This window comes from Paroedura picta, chromosome 4 (genome assembly GCF_049243985.1).
Source record: "Paroedura picta isolate Pp20150507F chromosome 4, Ppicta_v3.0, whole genome shotgun sequence".
Classification (NCBI taxonomy): Eukaryota; Metazoa; Chordata; class Lepidosauria; order Squamata; family Gekkonidae; genus Paroedura; species Paroedura picta.
The window spans coordinates 103,704,204-103,722,046 of record NC_135372.1 but is presented as its reverse complement, the minus strand read 5'-3'; the positions used below and the strand labels follow the sequence as shown (position 1 = coordinate 103,722,046).

The 17,843-nt window shown below is 40.9% G+C and overlaps 1 protein-coding gene across 4 annotated transcripts in view; it reads left to right on the top strand.

The window, feature by feature from the left end:
- The window catches only part of PLXNA2 (plexin A2), a 479,995-nt gene extending 463,392 nt beyond the window's left edge, over positions 1-16,603 (top strand). For all 4 annotated transcript variants that reach the window (XM_077334859.1, XM_077334857.1, XM_077334858.1 and 1 more), the window contains 4 exons: positions 235-404; positions 4,245-4,457; positions 5,339-5,489; positions 8,480-16,603. In XM_077334859.1, coding sequence (XP_077190974.1) covers positions 235-404; positions 4,245-4,457; positions 5,339-5,489; positions 8,480-8,575 — 630 coding nt within the window. In that variant the 3' untranslated portion in view covers positions 8,576-16,603. The remainder of the gene's footprint in view (positions 1-234; positions 405-4,244; positions 4,458-5,338; positions 5,490-8,479) is intronic.
- Positions 16,604-17,843: the final 1,240 nt, after the last annotated feature.

Genomic DNA, 17,843 nt, shown 5'->3' with positions numbered 1-17,843 from the left:
TTTTAAGCAACTTTGAGTGGAGTCAAAATGAAATAAATAATTGTGATAATAATCTGTGGCATTTTCTGAAATACGTATAAAGAAATATAGAATTTTGCTTTAAAAAGTATTTTTGGTACAAAGTAATGGATAAATACTTGTACCTAGACTTTGGCTAGGCATCACCTATAATGATACTGTTTTGTGCCTTTCTTTTAAGCCAACCCTCACATTGTGGGTTCTCTTTTCATAAAGGGTACGCTGCAAAAGTTTGTAGATGACTTGTTTGAGACCTTGTTCAGCACTGTGCACCGAGGCAGCGCTCTCCCGCTGGCCATCAAATATATGTTTGATTTCCTCGATGAACAAGCTGATAAGCATGGCATCCATGACACAGACGTGAGGCACACCTGGAAGAGCAACTGGTAAGAGTGGGCGAGGTTTCTGGGTAATGGAGCCCATACTAGAGCAAAGAATTGAGACACATTAAATATTCAGGGGCTGGTGGACAGAATATGGTGAATGGAGTCCAGACACAGGTCTTACGTTTGTTATAGAACTAGCATAACTAAAATGCTTCCAGTTTGCTTTCTGAAGGAAAGTTGAGGACAAAGTTTCTGGTTCTCTATATTGGATTGCAATATTGTTGTTGTTTCAGTATAGCTAACATATTTTGATGCACACCTCATGTGATTTATCAGTGTGCAAATTCAGGCAACCTCATGTAATTTTAACACTGCAGCTCTGCCTCTGACCCAGCCCATTTTAAACTGTTTTGACTCCCCTCACCTTAAATCTGAAGTGCCAAAGAAACTACAAAGTGTCTCTGGTGGTTAGAAATAGTAAGGTACAAAATGTGATCTGCTGGATACAGCTGAAAAGTTCGTAATAAGTCTAAAATTGCATTGATGTGGGTTATTCAGATTATTCTGGAAAAGGGGTAATTCTTGGTTGGGGAAAGGTAAATCCAGAGACTCAGATTGTGGCCTGTAATCCAAGAGAAGGCATTCTTATACATTCCTTTTTTGGTTTTCAGTGTTCAATCAAAAACTGTTGCCAGGGAGCAGCGGGGTGACAGAAGACACTGTCTGCTCTCCTAATAATGATTCCCCAGTTAACTCACTGCTGAAGAAAGTAGCAGCCTCATTGTATCCAAATCCCACTCCGTCTCGGCAGCTCTTTCTTATCAGTAGCATGTGATCGGTGCTTTGTTAACCTCTAATATTTACAGTTTAGTACCATCTGTTTCCAGCAAGATATGACCCGTATAATACAACATGTCAACAGAGCTTTCTGCAGAATTTAAAACTTGTTTTTTTAAAATGGCTTATTTAAGGTTCGAATGCAAGCATGGTCAAATTTGTTCTGAAGCAGTCCCACAAATAGCTGCCTGATCAGCTGCTACATCATCAGAATGAAGCAGTGTTGGATTACCAATCTCCAGGTGGGGTCTGGAGATCTCCTGATTTTACAAGGAATCTCCAGCTGACAGAGATCTGCTCCCCTGCCTGCTTTGAAGGGAAGATTATATGGCATGATGCCCACTTAGGCCTTTCCCCTCCTCAAAGTCTTCCTTCCCCAAGCTCCACCTCCCCAAATCTCCAGGTATTTCCTAACCCAGAGCTGGCAACCCTAGATCAGTGCTACAAGGGTACAGAAATCTCTCCTGGGGCAGCAAGTTAAAATTTCCTTTGTTGAGCTGTGGTTGTAATTGAGGGCATAACTTGTTGTCTGATGGTCGGTTTAGTTCACCTTATGCACTAAGCGACCTGTCCAGCTTAACATGGAGTTAGACAATATTGGAAACTGGGCAGTAGTTGAATAAGGATTTAGTATCAGTATTTGAAGCTATCAGTATGTATCTACTTCCTTTAAATTTGAGGCTTTCTGGGATGCTGTACGCTGAATGGACATTCTCATTATTCTGTGCAGCCAAGGGCTCAATTCCACTTTACTTTTACAAATAAAGTGCGTCAAGAAAAATTACAAGATTTGTGTTGGGTTGCTATGACAGAATTTGACCACAGAGGGGCCCTATATGTAAATAGTGTTTGAATCCATGCATTCCTATTCATTAATCCGGTCTAATTAATTATTTCATGAGTGTATAGGGTATTGCTTGGAATAAACAACTATTTTGCTCTGAGTGCTGGAGGATGGGAGGCGGGAATGAAGCATCATCTTGTTTCCACAAATGGAAGGGGAGGGAGAAGAGGATTGTTCTTGGCAGTCCTTTTGGGTTTGCTTTGGCTGATACCATGGAGAACCAGCCCTGGTTGCTGAACAAAATAATCTGGTGCGTCACTGCTCAGCACACATACTGGGGATTGCCTGAAACTACAGACTTTGAAGAAGTTTGTGTGAGAAAGAAAAGGAAAGCAATGTAAGGATGACATAGAACTATCACACGTGAATCTGCCTTATACTGATTCAGACCACTGATCCATCAAGAGAGACTGGCAATGGTTGCCTAGGGCCTCAGGCAGATGTATTCACATCACCCTACTACATGATCTTCTTAATTGGATATGCCAGAGATTGAACCTGGGACTTTCTGCATGCCAAGCATATCATCTATTTCTGAGCCACAGTCCATCCCACTCATTGCACCTAAGACTGAACCAAATATTCATTGATTTCATGAGCCTTTGTTGATACATGTATAGTCAGGCCAAAACTCCCAGTTTTCCAAGGCCCATGGATTTCTTATTTCAGCATCTAGGACTTGGAAAAAAGAGCCAGAATCTCAAAATCTCAAAAACATTACTAAGAATTATCAGGCTGTGCATTCGCATGACTGAAATTGAATGGGTGCCTTCACTGTTCAGCCTTTGTTGTAACAGTGGGAGTGCAAGCTGCTACACATACCAGTGCCCAGTCAGTCACTTCCAACATGTTTCAAAGGACTTCAGTCATGTGGTTGAGAGGAACCAGTGCTCATACCCACCTGCAGATGTATTCCATATCTTAAAGACAGTTGCCACTGTTAAATCTTTTTCTTCGCTGTTATTTTAGGATTAAAAGTTCCCTGGGTTAGAAACTTACTACTAAAAACAGAATGAAAACTGATACATGTGCCAAACACCAGCCCTTAGACGATATCAACAGTAGGAAAATGAGATCTTTATGCACACACACGGAGACACAGACACATATATACATATATAAATTCTTTTTCAATCCCTTGTGGTTTAAAAAGCCTCTAATCATTGTGTCTGCCAAAGCAGATTCCCTGCTAAGGCTGTACAGAGCTAAAAACAATTTAGCAAAAGCTTTAGAGAAATGACTTGGAATCCAGAATACATTGACACTTCTTAATGCTACCAAGTGGCATTGATCAGTGGGAAATTTTTCCCATGGCTGCCTGACCACAGGGGGTCTTCAGCATAGAGAGCTACCCAGTAGGGAAGAATCCTGAGAGACAGGAGCTGTCCAGTCTCTATCTTCAGTCATCAGCATAGTTTTCCTTTTCAGCTGTGAACATTCCAACTTACCATACATGTAACCAGATCACTGGTCCACCTAGCTAATACTCTCCTAAGCATGGGTCTTTTCCAGCCTTCCTACATAAGTTCACCTCATTGGAAAAGCCAGGGGTTGAACCTAGGAAATTCTGTACACAATGCATGTGTCTGGACAGTGAACTGTGGCCTTTATCCATGTATTGATTGGTAGACAGTCAACACAGTCAACAAAAGAAAAGGCAGATCCTTATCATTTCTTATTTAAATACATAGCCTTCTAAACAGCATGATCATAAAGCATACTACATGTGGCATAGGAAAAAGTAAGTTCTTCTTCTTGTCCCAGACTTCACAGCTGCAGAAGGAAAAGATGTGTGTGATTTGCATGTTCCCCTAATAGTTTGCACAGGTGAGACAGAATTCAGCCTTTCAACATATGCTTTTTCTCTTTTGCCCTATCATAAATTATTTCCTGTATTGCCATCAGGTGGGGAAGTGGGAAATAGTAATTTAAATAAAGTAAAATTAATGCACATAAGTAAACGAGGGGGAAAATTAAGCTGCCAGAAAATTGCTAATAGTGGCAACTGACTAAAACACAGATAGGTACAACTCCAAAGTGTGTGAATAATGGAAAAACTATCAGGAGATTTTCCAGAAACCTAACTCAGTATTGTACTTGATTTTAGCTGGAGCCTGGTACCAAATATAATCTGGTTCACTTTCTTCTACAGCATGCTCCCCTTCCCTTTGGGAATTGTAACATATGTTTCTGTACTTTTTGCTTCTCTCTTCCTACAGTCTTCCTCTCCGCTTCTGGGTGAATGTAATTAAAAACCCACAGTTTGTCTTTGACATCCACAAAGGAAGTATCACGGATGCCTGTCTCTCAGTCGTGGCTCAAACCTTTATGGATTCATGCTCCACCTCAGAACACCGCCTTGGCAAAGACTCCCCCTCCAACAAGCTGCTGTACGCCAAGGACATTCCCAGCTATAAGAGCTGGGTAGAGAGGTCAGTGTGGGAATTGGGCAGCACCTGCTGTATCATGATTTGCTACTCTAAATCCACTCATGGTTTTCAGTTGTTGTGCCTATACCTGCTTCACTGTAAATGTGTAAACCAAGTGAAGAAGGGCCAGGTAAAGAGCAATAGCAGAATGTTTTCAATTCTCTAAGTAACCCAACATTCTTCCCCTTTGGTTTTCTGGTTTCACTTTCTCATATAATTTCTTCTTCCTGTCCTTTCAGTCATATCTAGTACTGTATGAGTGATTTTTTTAAAAAATACACCTTCAATTCTGGCCCTGACCTTGGTCCTTCCCTGAAAACTTAAAATATCAATGAGAAAATGAATGATAATGTATGTGTTAGTGGCAAAAACACAATGTGTAGGGGGTGTTTTTTTGGAGGGTTGCTTGTTTGTTTTTAAAATTGCCATGTAACCTACAAGATCCAGCAAGTTCTTTTATTGATCTAACCCAGGGGTAGTCAACCTGTAGTCCTCCAGATGTTCATGGACAACAATTCCCATGAGGCCCTGCCAGCAAACGCTGGCAGGGGCTCATGGGAATTGTAGTCCATGGACATCTGGAGGGCCACAGGTTGACTACCCCTGATCTAACCTACCCACTGATTATGATTTTGGAGTAGCTCTAAGGCAGGAATAAATTCCTATGGACCAATCCAGACAGATGAATAACCTGCCAAGTGCTTAACACCCCCACCACTACTACTCCATTTCACATCACCAGATTTTTTGCACTTTCAGGGAGGTAACAGGAGGTAATTTGTTGGGGCATAAGTTGTGCAGGGCAGAAAAAGTAGGTTCATGTCTTGTTCATGTCTCTTACCAAGCTAAACCATTCTCACTTTCCTTCCCACTAAATTTTGCAGATATTATGCAGATATTGCAAAACTCCCAGCCATCAGTGACCAGGACATGAATGCCTACCTCGCAGAGCAGTCACGTCTGCATGCTGTTGATTTCAACATGCTGAGTGCACTCAATGAAATCTACTCCTATGTCAGCAAATACAGTGAAGAGGTAAGAGATCTTTTCCTCCTTAAAATGGGAAGAAGTCCTAAAGGAGTCATTTATCTTACAAATGAATTCCAGCTATATTGAGAGTTTATTGTGCTTCAAAGGAAGGTGCAAGAAATTAAGCCATTTACACATTAACACAAGAAGCTGCTTTATACTAAGTAAGATAATTGGTCTTGACTGGCAGCAGAATGACAGGGTTTCAGATAGAGTTCTTCTCCATCAGCTATTTCTGCATTTTTTGAACTTAGGGAAGGGGCTGGGGCTCTGGGATCAAACCTGGGCCTTCTGCTTGCAGAAAATCCCAGGCTTGGTCTCCAGTCAAAAGGATCAGGTGGTAGCTGATATGAAAAACGACAGTTTGAGACCCTGGAGAGCTGCTGCAAGACTGTAAACAATACTGACCTTGATGAACCAATGGTCTGATTCGGTACAAGACAGCTTCATGGATGTGCTGCGTTCATGTAATGGGCAATGCTGGGGTTAGAATCTGGGGTCTTCTGGTTGCCAAGAAGTGCTCTGCATCTGAGCCAAGCCCCTGCCCCTTGGCATACAGTGCACAATCATTTGTATCATTATGATGGTCTGACTCAGCTTTTTATTGAAACAAGAACTTTTGTTTTCTCTCATAACTGAGATTCCCTTGACATCCATCTAAGAAATATTGACATGTGAAGTAAGCTGTGCTTCTTAATAAATAGATTGTAATAAAAGGCATGGTCTTGTGAGACTCAAAACTGAAAGTGAGGTGTTTTTTTTTTCTCACAGAAACAGTTATTATGAACTTCCGATTTGAGTTAAAATACTTTTTAAAAAGCTGCTTCTAAATAATAAATTCATGTTGATATAAGTGTTCAAGAGCATAAAAGCACCATGTCATTAAGTAATAATTTAACAGGACCGTGAGAATTAGCCAGTTAAAAATGACCAAATATATACTTTTGAGGAAGTTCATGTCCAGATCTAAAGAACAATTTTAGATGAACCAAAGGGAGCCAATATATTCATGGACACACAGTTAATGTTTCAGTATTGAACAGCAAGCTCCAGCCCCATCAAAGTTTAAGAAATTTCGCAAATATATATATAAAAAGCCATTATCAAAAGTCATCTATCACATACATACACACACACAGACAGAGGGGGGAAGGGGGCTTTCAGTCACCGTCTCAGAGATCCAGCCTGTTCAAGATTTGGGGAGAAATCAAGAGAATCTTCTGTAAGTGCCAGAATTCCTACTGGAAACCAAATGAAAAATAAATATAAATAAAATAAGTGTTATATGAGGACATAGCTGCCAAATTCAATACATTGCAAAAGTCCCCAGTTGATTCCAGTGGCAATTGCTGTTTCCCCCTCTGTATTTTCTTCAGGTAGCAGGGGCAAAAAGAAAAAGAAAGACACTCTTTGTCAGACTGCTCATCAGAAGTCCCATGAAATGACATGTGATCTGGTGGGCAGTTTAAAGGAGGGGATTCCCTGATTTGTTTGCAAAGTCTAATCCAATTTCACTATCATTTTACTTCTAAAGCCCAGCATCATATATTTAGAAGCTAAGTTGTACAAGATCTTTTAAACAAAAACATGTGAAGTTCAAAAACCTTTTTCTCTGAATAACCTGATTACTCCTCTCCTGAGGGCTCTAAGATAAGCAGAATAATCTGATTACCTTTGTGAGATACGTTTTCCCTGATTTATTTTTGCTGTCGTTACCATTATCAGAAGTTATCAAAAAAATCACCAAATCACCAAATCAGAAAAGGCATAATTCTGTTTGCCCGGAAAAGCTGTACTGGTGTCTAAATGCTTTCCGAAACTCTTTAGACCTAAAGGACCATCCCCTCCCCTTCCATTTTCTCCCTAGAAACAAAAACCATGGCAGAACCTAGGCATGATCTATTTTACAAAGTGTTGCTGGCAGCATGGGCTCTTCTGATGGATGCATCACTTGAAACCAAGTTTCCACCATCTGTTCAGCCCTTTAATTTGCAATGCAAGAAAAACCTATTTTGCAATTACAACCATTAAAGGCAAGGTTTTTGTCATTTAATTGCATGTATATATACATGGTACTGTGCAGCAGCCATTTGCCGATTAGAGATGAGAACCTCATTACTTTCTTGCTAAATGAAACAGGAAATGTAGCATATGACTGTATGCCTTGCCAGTAATGTGCACCAATATGATAACACAGAAATGACTCCGGATTGCTGAATGCAGTATCCCTCTACATTTTGCCTTCTTTTCATCCCGTACATTATTCCAGGGGAAATACGGCTAAAAGACTAGATTTATACCGGCACCTCTCTATTAGCCTTTACTATCTCATCATTTAATTCTATTTATTAAGAAGTTTGGGCATTATTTGCCTTCTTGGTCTCTGGAAAATACTTAGTAGTTCTTCCACAAATGTTTACAAAGCTAGACTCCAATGTCAGAGTATCGTTCATGTGCAGTCCATGGAATGGAATCAACATATTTTTCTCTCTGTCAGTTTTTACATAGAATCACAGAATCATAGAGTTGGAAGGGGCCATACAGGCCATCTAGTCCAAACTCCTGCTCAACGCAGGATTGGCCCAAAGCATCCTAAAGCATGTAGATCCAGGACTGTGTGTGATATACAGGCAGGTAGACAGTGTCAGACTAAAGTACACTTACAGAAGATTACTCCATGGTCAGAGTATATGCTTTATAGGCAGAATGTTGAAAAATTTAAAAGGATCTCAGGGTAGCAAAGACGGGGAAGACCTTTTCCTGGGATCCTGGATAGCCGCTGCAAATCAGAGAAGACAGTACTGCAGTAAACTGGATCAGTCACCTGATTCAACCTAAATAGCTTTACATGCTTACATTTGTGAGGATACAATATATATATATATTACTTGACCTTGAAGATGCAGAGAATGCTAAAAACCATTATGAAAGATCATTTTGTTATTTCTGCCATCCATTTAATCTTCCTTTTGTTAATTCTGTCTGCTTGGTTCCAGATCATCGGGGCTCTGGAACAAGATGAACAGGCGCGCCGGCAGCGCCTAGCATACAAAGTAGAACAGCTTATTGGTGCCATGTCTATGGAGAGCTGAAGAAAGGAGCTGGAACTCCTGGATTAAGGAGCAGGAAGTGGTTACCACAAAGACCTCTGGGGATTAAAAATTAGAACAGGCAAGGAGGCCACTGGCATTGTGCCTGACACACTGTAACAATTGCCAAAAAGAAGCAGAAGTTGGCCCAAATACTTAGCTCAAAATCACTCATCAGATTCCAGTTGAAAGAACAGCAGAGAACCAACATCAGCACTGCATTTCCAAAATCGTTGGATCCACCAAGAAGTTCAGCTCCTCAAGTCATACGCCTAGAAAGATCCATGGGAAGACTAGATCCCTTTGTGACTGCTGCTTTGCATGAAAGATGTTTGATGTATATTAGGAGAAAACAAAAACACTATTTAAAGGGAGTTTTTTTTCTTTTTTAAAGAAAAAGGAAAGAAAGAAGAAATATGAAATGAGACAAAACCACAGTGGCCACGTCAAATCTCTGTCAAAAAAGATACTGCTGCACACACTGCCCCTCTTCTCTCATGAGTTCTTTGTGGCTCAGGTGGATGGCTTGGGATGGACGCTCAACCCAATGGGAATGTTTGAAAAAAATGCAATTATTCCTTTTCCTGGGAACTTACAGAAAACCCCACAAGCACAACTTTGCACCAAACCTTTTTAAATAAAGGAAACTGTGTGGTTGGGGGAAGAAGTCCATTCATTTGTGCCTTCAAGAGGCACATAGCAGACACATAGCAGAGTGGAAAAGCCATCCAGTCAACCAACTCATCTATTCTGAAGTCCTTCTTTGGCTATGTATTTATAGAGTATGGTATTTTTTTAACAATCCTGTTTACTGTTGGAGGGGCACTATGATTTTTGAAAGTCCTTCATTCCTCTTCTACTTTGACAAAAACTCCATCTTGCTGCAAAGATTCCTCCCTCTTTCTGTGTGTGTGACAACCGTGTCCTTAAGGAATGTTCTGTCCTTTTGACACTGAGGAAGTTGTGAGTGTTTTAAACTGAAACTGGCACATTGTGGGCTTCTGCAGGTGCAATTTGTGTTTAAAAAAAAACCAATTGGCTTTTTTAGTTGCTTTCGGGTGTTGGGTTGGTTAGCTTTTCTGTTATCCCAGTTGTTATGTGATTCCTTGCAGTAAAAATGTTTACAGCAAGCAATACTTGAACAGAGTAGACCTAGTGAGGTGACATATTTATTGCTTTCCCTCTTTGGATTCCCTGATACTTATGTGATCAGGACAAAGGGTATTTGCATTTTTCTCACACCTTAAGTGTGGTCATGCAAAGGCCAAGCACGAGACTTCTTTGTCCACTGGGAGGGCAAGGTGCAGTGGAACCTTCTCTCTTGTCAAAAGGAAGTAGCACACTCCATGTGCTAGTTTATGGCTGTTGTCTTTGTCCATGTGTTTTGTCTTGGCTTAGGTTTCTTAGCTGACCCCACCAGCCCATTTCTTAGTAGTCAATGGAAGCCTGATGTCTCTGTGTCGTCGTTCCTGTCACAAAAAGACCAAAGCTTTCTTGTCCCTTCCAAGAGTGCCAAGTAGCAGATGGAATGCTGTACATATTTCTCTCTGTAGTAAATATTGATATTTGTGCAGGCTGCAGTTAAGAGGGATGATTAAGGAGCAAGATGATTAGACCTAACAAAAAGCAAGTTTTCAAAAAAATGGGTGTTGGATACCTGGAGTCAGTCAGTAAGAGAGGCAGTATGGCTCTGCCAGCTGAGATTAAAGAATGGGCTGGTTGTACCGCTGAACTTGCTGCATGATGATCCTGAGCATGTCATAATTACCTAAAGTTTGTAACATTTTAGCTATAAACTGCATCTTAGTAAACTCACTGGAAATCTTGGTAAAGATTTCCAGAGCAGCCATGTCCAAAGGCTTCCACAAATAATAGGGAGGGAGACAGGGAGTGGTCACTTAGCAGTATTTTGTTCCTATTTCACAGAAGGAAGTTTCACAGTTAAGAGGTATGATCCCACTCCACTGCCCCACAGTTCTAGGAGATCTGTATTTGTGCTGCCTTGCCACATCATCAATTTTCCAAAGCAGGATTCACAATTAAGAGGTGGTCAGGAAGTGATGGTTATCACAGATGACTATACGGTATGCTTAGTCAGCCAAAATACTGGAAAGGCTGGCCATTTCTCTAGCAGAGCAAATGCTTCCCGCCAACATTGGTTTGTGCAGGTGTACATGAACCACATAATGTCCCAGGTCCTCATTCCTTCCTTCCACATACACTGTCCCGGTTCTGCTAAAAGAAGGGAGGGTGCTTCCAGCAGGCTGGTTGGGTTGGTTGTGCATTGAATTGCCTGTTCCATGAGAATCCCTGATTTTTGGTTTTTAATGCTGCCAGCAAAAGGATAAAGGAAAGGAGAAAGTCACTGCTTTAATTATAATTCATTAAAAGCTGTGCCAAGCCCACTTTCCCCCCTGATCATTCACTTTCATAAGTTTCCCTGGGCCCTATTAATAGCCTGAAAGAAATACTAATGACTGACCTTGTGCAATAAGCCAAAGCCTTTGACATTCTCAGCAGCAAAAGCTTTGCAGCCAGAAAGCTCTGATTTGCACTAACTTAGCAGGAGCAGGAACCAGGAGCCAAGTGAAGAACAAGGGCAGTCTGCATCCAGGAGGGTTTTCTCTCTTGTCCCTTCATACCCCTCGGGAGTGTAGTGGGTTTAATTACAGGGAGAAACCTTTGTTACTGAACTTATCTAGTTTGGCAGGCAAATCCAACTGCCAGTTTTTGTCAGAAGAATTGCCAGTTTGCTTAGTTATGGGCGCTTCAAATTTAGTCCATTTAAGGAACTTGTAAGTGCCGTTTCATTTTTATCAGGTTCTACTGACATGATAGATGGGCTGTTCCGCTGTGGCATTAGTCTTCTGAATTAAGGCTGCATCCGGGCACATCTGAAGTTTCTTGTACTGTTAGAAGTGAGGGAAGAGGTGATTCACTAGTAACCCAGCTAGTAGGAAGAAGGAGGGAGTCAGCACCCCAGCTGCTGACATCTTGCCTGCCAGTTTGACCTCATAGCACAGAGCAGATTGATCAGTGTAGTTTTTGCATGGCTTGCCAGGATTCAGGCATGCTGTGCTGGAATTGCCCCTTGTGCCTGGCCATCCTCAAAAGTCATGCTTTTAAACCAGCAAACTGATAGCTTACACTCATCCTTTTTAAGGTTACATGGCAGCCTTTCATCTAGCTTTTTCCACAATGGCCAGGGCTTGTCTTAAGATGAAACAGCAATTTCTGCTCTGTGAATTAGATATTTATGACACCAAAAGGCTACCAAACAGTTCGACTGTAACTGCCTGGTCTGGCTCATGGATTACTCAAGTGTTGTGAGATATGTTTCCAGTGCTGTTTTCTTTGGACAGCAGCCAAGCTCAAGCATTTAGAAGCCATAGTGATTGCCTTAGGTGACTTTCTTCCCCATATATGTCCGTGGCTCCATTCCCTGATGTCTGAATCCCAGCCTGTTCTGTTTCAGGTGTTTTTTTTACATCAAAGCCAGAGACGTCATTTCTGGAATTTCTGTGCCTGGCACTGCTGTTTGAATAATTCCATTTAATCTTCTACTGATGAGTGCTATCCAGGGCCATCAAAGAGCCCACTGCACAGGGTAGTGATGTGCTAATCAAATGCTTCTTTCCTTTGAAGGCCTTTATTTTAAAAGAAATCCATCTTGTTAGCACACTTGCCTGCACCTGCTATACTTTCCCCCTCTCACTACCAAAATTCTGCAGCCACTCAGACTATCCAGCTCCTTCTGTACTCTTAGAAGGCAGTACAAAGTATAAATAGCAAATCAGATACATCTACATTGAGAACAACCTGTTGCTAAATTAACAACTGTCACGGTAAAGAAGTGTCAAAAATTACAGTGCTTCCAAGTTGTTATGGGAAATATCCTAGTTAGAGATTTAAAGGCTGCATGATTGATTCAGAATGGTAGAGATCTTAGTCTTACCCAGGGGAACATGGTGCTGTGGGTCAACCAGATATCATGTTGTCCCTATTGTCATTGAATGCCTTTTGCTTTCCAGTCAGAAAATCCAATATAATATATAGAATTCATATATTATCTTCATAATATGAAGTAGTTAATTTCCTATTCCATGTGGTGATAGTGTTGTTATGGGTTCTGCAAGAGTAGTCCGATTTCTTTTCATCAATGGCTATTGGTTACCTATTGAGTGTTCTTCACTTCATATGTTTTGGCTCAAATGAATTAAGTTTATATTACATCCTCTGGATGACCTGCCCCAAAGTGATACCAGTGCCAATAAGTGGCCAAGATTTTGATCAGACAAAGTTTTTGTACACCTCAGTGCATTCCAATTAGATTAGAAGGTTATGCTGTTGCAGCCTTCCTCAACCTTTTTACCATTGAGAAATCCCTAAAACATTCTTCAGGCTTCAAGAAACCCCAGAAGTGGCATGATGGTTGTGAAGCATAGCTGTGTACATGCTCACCCAGGGTCTCTCCCCTTTCTACCCCCTCCAGACCCTCCATTGTCCATTTTGGGTCAGAGGGCAGGTCAACATGACCATTTATGGGCCTATTACCCAATAAATGTTTAACAGTTTTTAAAAGTATATTTAAAATATAATCAGGGAACCCTTCCAGAGCTATCAAGAAACCCCAGGGTTTCATGAAACTCTGGTTGAGAAAGCCTGCCATATTGACAAGGCTTCTTCTTTAAGAGTCCTCACCCAGTTATAAGAGCTCCAGGGACTCCTATGCCCTGCAGAAAAGTAAGTTACCTTCACTTTGTCCATGAATAGCGCCTTTCAGTCACTTATGCAATGACTGGCTAAGCAACCTTTATTTTGGATGGCTCCAATACAATTTAACTTCAACAGAAACCATAATGGCTGGCATTTGTTGTCCTAACTCATCATTTTGCAGGTTTACATATTGTGGCACTCATAGCCACAGGAAATCTACCAAAATGATTGTCCATAACAACATTACATATAATTTAGTTGAACTCTTTGTATTTTATTCCATGAATATTACTGCTTATTGTGACATCTCCCTGATTTTTCCCTTTGTTTTGTTGTATAAAAAACAAAAATTCAACACTGAGGAGTCATGGGTTGGTTGAAACAAGACTAATCTAGATCTAAATTCAGGTTGGATGAAGGGAATCAGAACTAGAAAAGAACTCTGGCCAAATAACACATACATATGTTTCTGTGAACGATGACAATCTGATGCAACACAGAGGTTGCAGTTGGAGGTTCCACAGAGGTTCCATCTGCAGAGGTTCCAGTTGGAGAAAATGCCTATTTCATTTTTGAGATAGGAACGAGAGATTGTCCTCCTTTCGAGCTCCAGTATTATCTGCATTCTCTTGTCAAGAGATTCTGTTCACCAGACAAATTGAAACAAAAAATGGTTTGTCTGATATGAATAAGTCTGCAGTACAAGGAAAAGAGGCTGAGATTCAACCTGTAGGAAAAGGACACCGGAGTGGTTGAAGGGGGGATAAACAGCCAACATGAAAGCACCATTAAAACTCCAGTAGAGCTAGAGTCTGTCATTTCAGTATTACATTTGTATCATAAACCACACACGAGTAACACAGAGATCTGTCATGCTGTATATATTTACTCGCTAGTTAGAGCTAGGTGAGCAGTCTGATCTAAATAGTGAATGTGTCTCCAGTGATGACTACTCAGCACTCCCATCCTGTGTCTTTTCAGCTATTACCTATCTGTCCTAGATCCCACCAGATCAGCAAGGTAGTAGGAAGTAAATGAGCAAAACTCAAATGACCTCTTTCCTTTAAAAAAAAATGTACTAAATGGAATTTCCAAACCTCTAAGCAACAAAACAGATTGGCACATCAAGACTATGGATCAATTGGGGTTCAAAATATAAACCCATCCCAATGGGTCTGCAGAGCAATGGACTACAATCTAAATTCAATCAATTTCAGAAGATTGTTTACTGCTTACAAACACAAAAAATCATTTTATTTGAGAGCCAGCTTGAGTGGGGTTAAGACTGTCAGTTTCGATTCCCTACTCTTCCACGTGCAACCAGCTGGTTGACCTGGGGCCAGTCATAGTTCTCTCAGAGGTCTCACCTCCCTCACAGGATGCCTGTTGTGGGGAGAGGAAGGGTAGATGATTGTAAAATGCTTTGAGACTCCTTTGGGTAGTAAAAAGTGGGGTACAAAAAAGCAGCTCTTGTAATGAAAGGACATCTCAAAAGGGGGAGGGGGAAATCTGTTAAATTTCCAGTAAGTGAAAATGTACTTCTGAAGGATTAGGTTGTGTTTCGGAACATAGTTCTTGACTACATTTTCTTCTTCCCTCCAAACTATGAATGTATACTATATCTGCTTCTTTTGATTAGCTGCTTCATACGGTACAAAGGAACAGGATGAAGGGATGCCCAAGTATCTTCCTCTTTCTGTGCTTCCCATGTGATGTGGAACTGTGGAAATTACTCCATGAGGAGAAGAGTGAGCTGCTTCTTGCAAAAATCTCTTTTGCGTGTTACATGAGAAGCACAAAAAGAAATTGTGATCCATTTGTTCTCACTGAACCCAGGTCTCTTTCCAACACATGGAAAGCTTTGTCCTCAGAAGTTCAAGGCTCTGATGTGCATTAGTTTCCTGTCTCAAGTGTAGGCAAGGCACAAATGTGCCCGAGTTCAGCCCTTTCAGCAACTGGGAAAAGTTCATAGCAACCTCACATGGCCATCAGAGGCTGTCAGTGGTTTCCCAGCGTGTTCTGTGAAATCAGTCCGGTCACTTAACTGGAATGAGACACTGTTTGCTTTGAATGTGGTTAGTGCTTAGGTGTCTGTGTTTGTCTTTGGTTTTCGAATGGAATCTCCCTTTGCTTTATATTGTTTGTATCTTGCCTTCTTCTCTGTATGATCTTTTTCCCTTCACAGAACAAACATCATGATGAGCTCAAACTGGAAAAAACAATATAAGGTTGAAGAAGTGTGGACACTTTCTTTTCAATTTTGTTTTGTTTACAGGACAGTGCTCCAGAAAGAATAGCAACATTTTTGAATTAGCTTTTCTTGCAGGATTTTTAAAAATTCTGATTTTGGCCACAAATTGGAGACATTTGTACCTTGATGGTATGGGAGAGGGGAACATAATAAGGCATTCTAAATAGTTAAAGGGGAAATTTGATAACAGTTGATTTTTTTTGTCAAGTTTGGCTACCATTTGTGAAACATAACACTACTTGATATTGGCAGTCAGCATTCTGCTTTGATCATGTCCCAGTGATATTGAAGTAAGATTTCAGAACGTACCAAGGAACAAAACTTTCCCGAGACATTTCTGAAATGGTGTGTCTGTTTGGAAAATTTCCAAACACTTTCTAGACAGGTTGTAGGTCACGTCCATAGGTTTATAACTGTGCCTGACGTTAAGGGGGCTGATTCCCAAATAAGAGTGGGAGGAGGGCCCTTAGAATGCAATCTAGTGAGCATCAAGCCTGGTTCCAATGGATTGGGTGAAAAGATGATCGGTGGATTTCTCCCCAGTGCCGTGCTAGCATGATCTTTACTCTGATTTTCATTCTGAAAGTGCACTAATGTTGAAAAATAATAATAGGACCCAAGCGTGGTGGGATTTCTAATAAAGATCCATTTGAGTACTATGAGGAAGATTTTGAGGAGGTGAGAGAAAGAAGGTGCATTTGTCCCATACCTGGAATTGCACAGCAAGCCAGCAAGTTTGTGGAGCTGAATGGTCTATGTTTACCCACTTCACAGTACCTTATGCTTTTTCTCATCTTCCTCCTCCTTTATACTTGACACACTGGAGCTCTGTATTATATATTTTTTTTAAAGATGGTTGTCTGGTTTCTGTTGTTTTTATAAGTGTTGTGGGGAAAACTGTAAGAAAGCTGAAGTATTTAAAAATGTTCCAAGGGAAAAAGTTTTTTGTTATTATTCTAATATATTATTGTGTACCTATTGTAAATATGAAACACTCCTATTTTGCAATCCAAGGACTCACTTTGTACTGTTGTTATATATAAATAAAGTTTACTGGATAAAAATTTCTATATCTGTTTCCAGAGGGGCAGCCTGGAATAGGTGGGACTTACTGTTGCTCACACTCACTAAACCAGTGAGGAGTATTTACTTGCTGTGTTGCACCAGTATGAAATCAGTAACAGGCAATCCACTATGAAATATTTAATCTCCAATTTATTTTTGCAACATGCCAAGCACTGCACACTCAAGAGGTTGAAGAAGGTTAAACAGTGCCATCTAGCAGCAAACATGGAAACAGTTGTAGTTTTTTTTTTCCTTTTCAAAGTGAATGACATCTCTTGCAAAAAAATCCTGTCATTGACAAGTAATGTATCAGAAAAATGATGAAGAAGACTGGAATGTAATGGTGGATGGATATGAACTGTTCAGAAACAACAGAATAGATCGAAGAGGTGGAGGAGTGGCACTGTATGTGAAGAAAGGGCTTACCTGTCAGGAAATTCTAGTGAAGGAGAGCATATCTACAGTGGAAAGCATCTGGGTGAAAATAAGCGAGGGGAAAACAAACAGTGTGGTGGTTGGTGTCTGCTACCGACCGCCTGACCAACGAGAGGATGTGGATGCTGCACTTTGTGAGCAGCTTGAGAAAATATCCAAACGGCAGGACCTTGTCATCATGGGTGACTTCAATTTCCCAGATGTGTGCTGGGAAACAAACTCTGCGAAGCGTCCTCAGTCATGCAAGTTTCTGACCTGCCTGGCTGACAATTTCATTTATCAAATGGTAGATGAACCCACAAGAGGTTCAGCCATACTGGACTTAATACTGACCAACAGGCAAGAGTTGGTGGATGAGGTGAAGGAGGTGGGGACCCTAGGGGGAAGTGACCATGTCCTCATAGAATTCCTTTTGAGATGGGGAGCCAAGGAAGCTTGTAGCCAGACACGGATGTTGGATTTTCGTAGGGCAAACTTTAATAAACTCAGAGACATGATGAGTGTCATACCATGGACGAGAATGCTGGAAGGGAAGGGAGCATGTGAAGGGTGGGCGCTACTCAAACAAGAGCTATTGCATGCTCAATCAATGACTATTCCAGAAATACGAAAACACTGCAGGAGCTCTAAGAAGCCTATTTGGATGAACAGAGAACTTCAAGAGGAACTAAGAAAGAAAAGGAAAATGTTCAGGAAATGGAGGGAAGGACAGAGCTCTAAAGAAGAGTACCTACATGTTACTAGGCACTGTAGATCAATCATTAGAAAGGCCAAAGCTGAGAGTGAGCTAAGATTGGGAAGCCC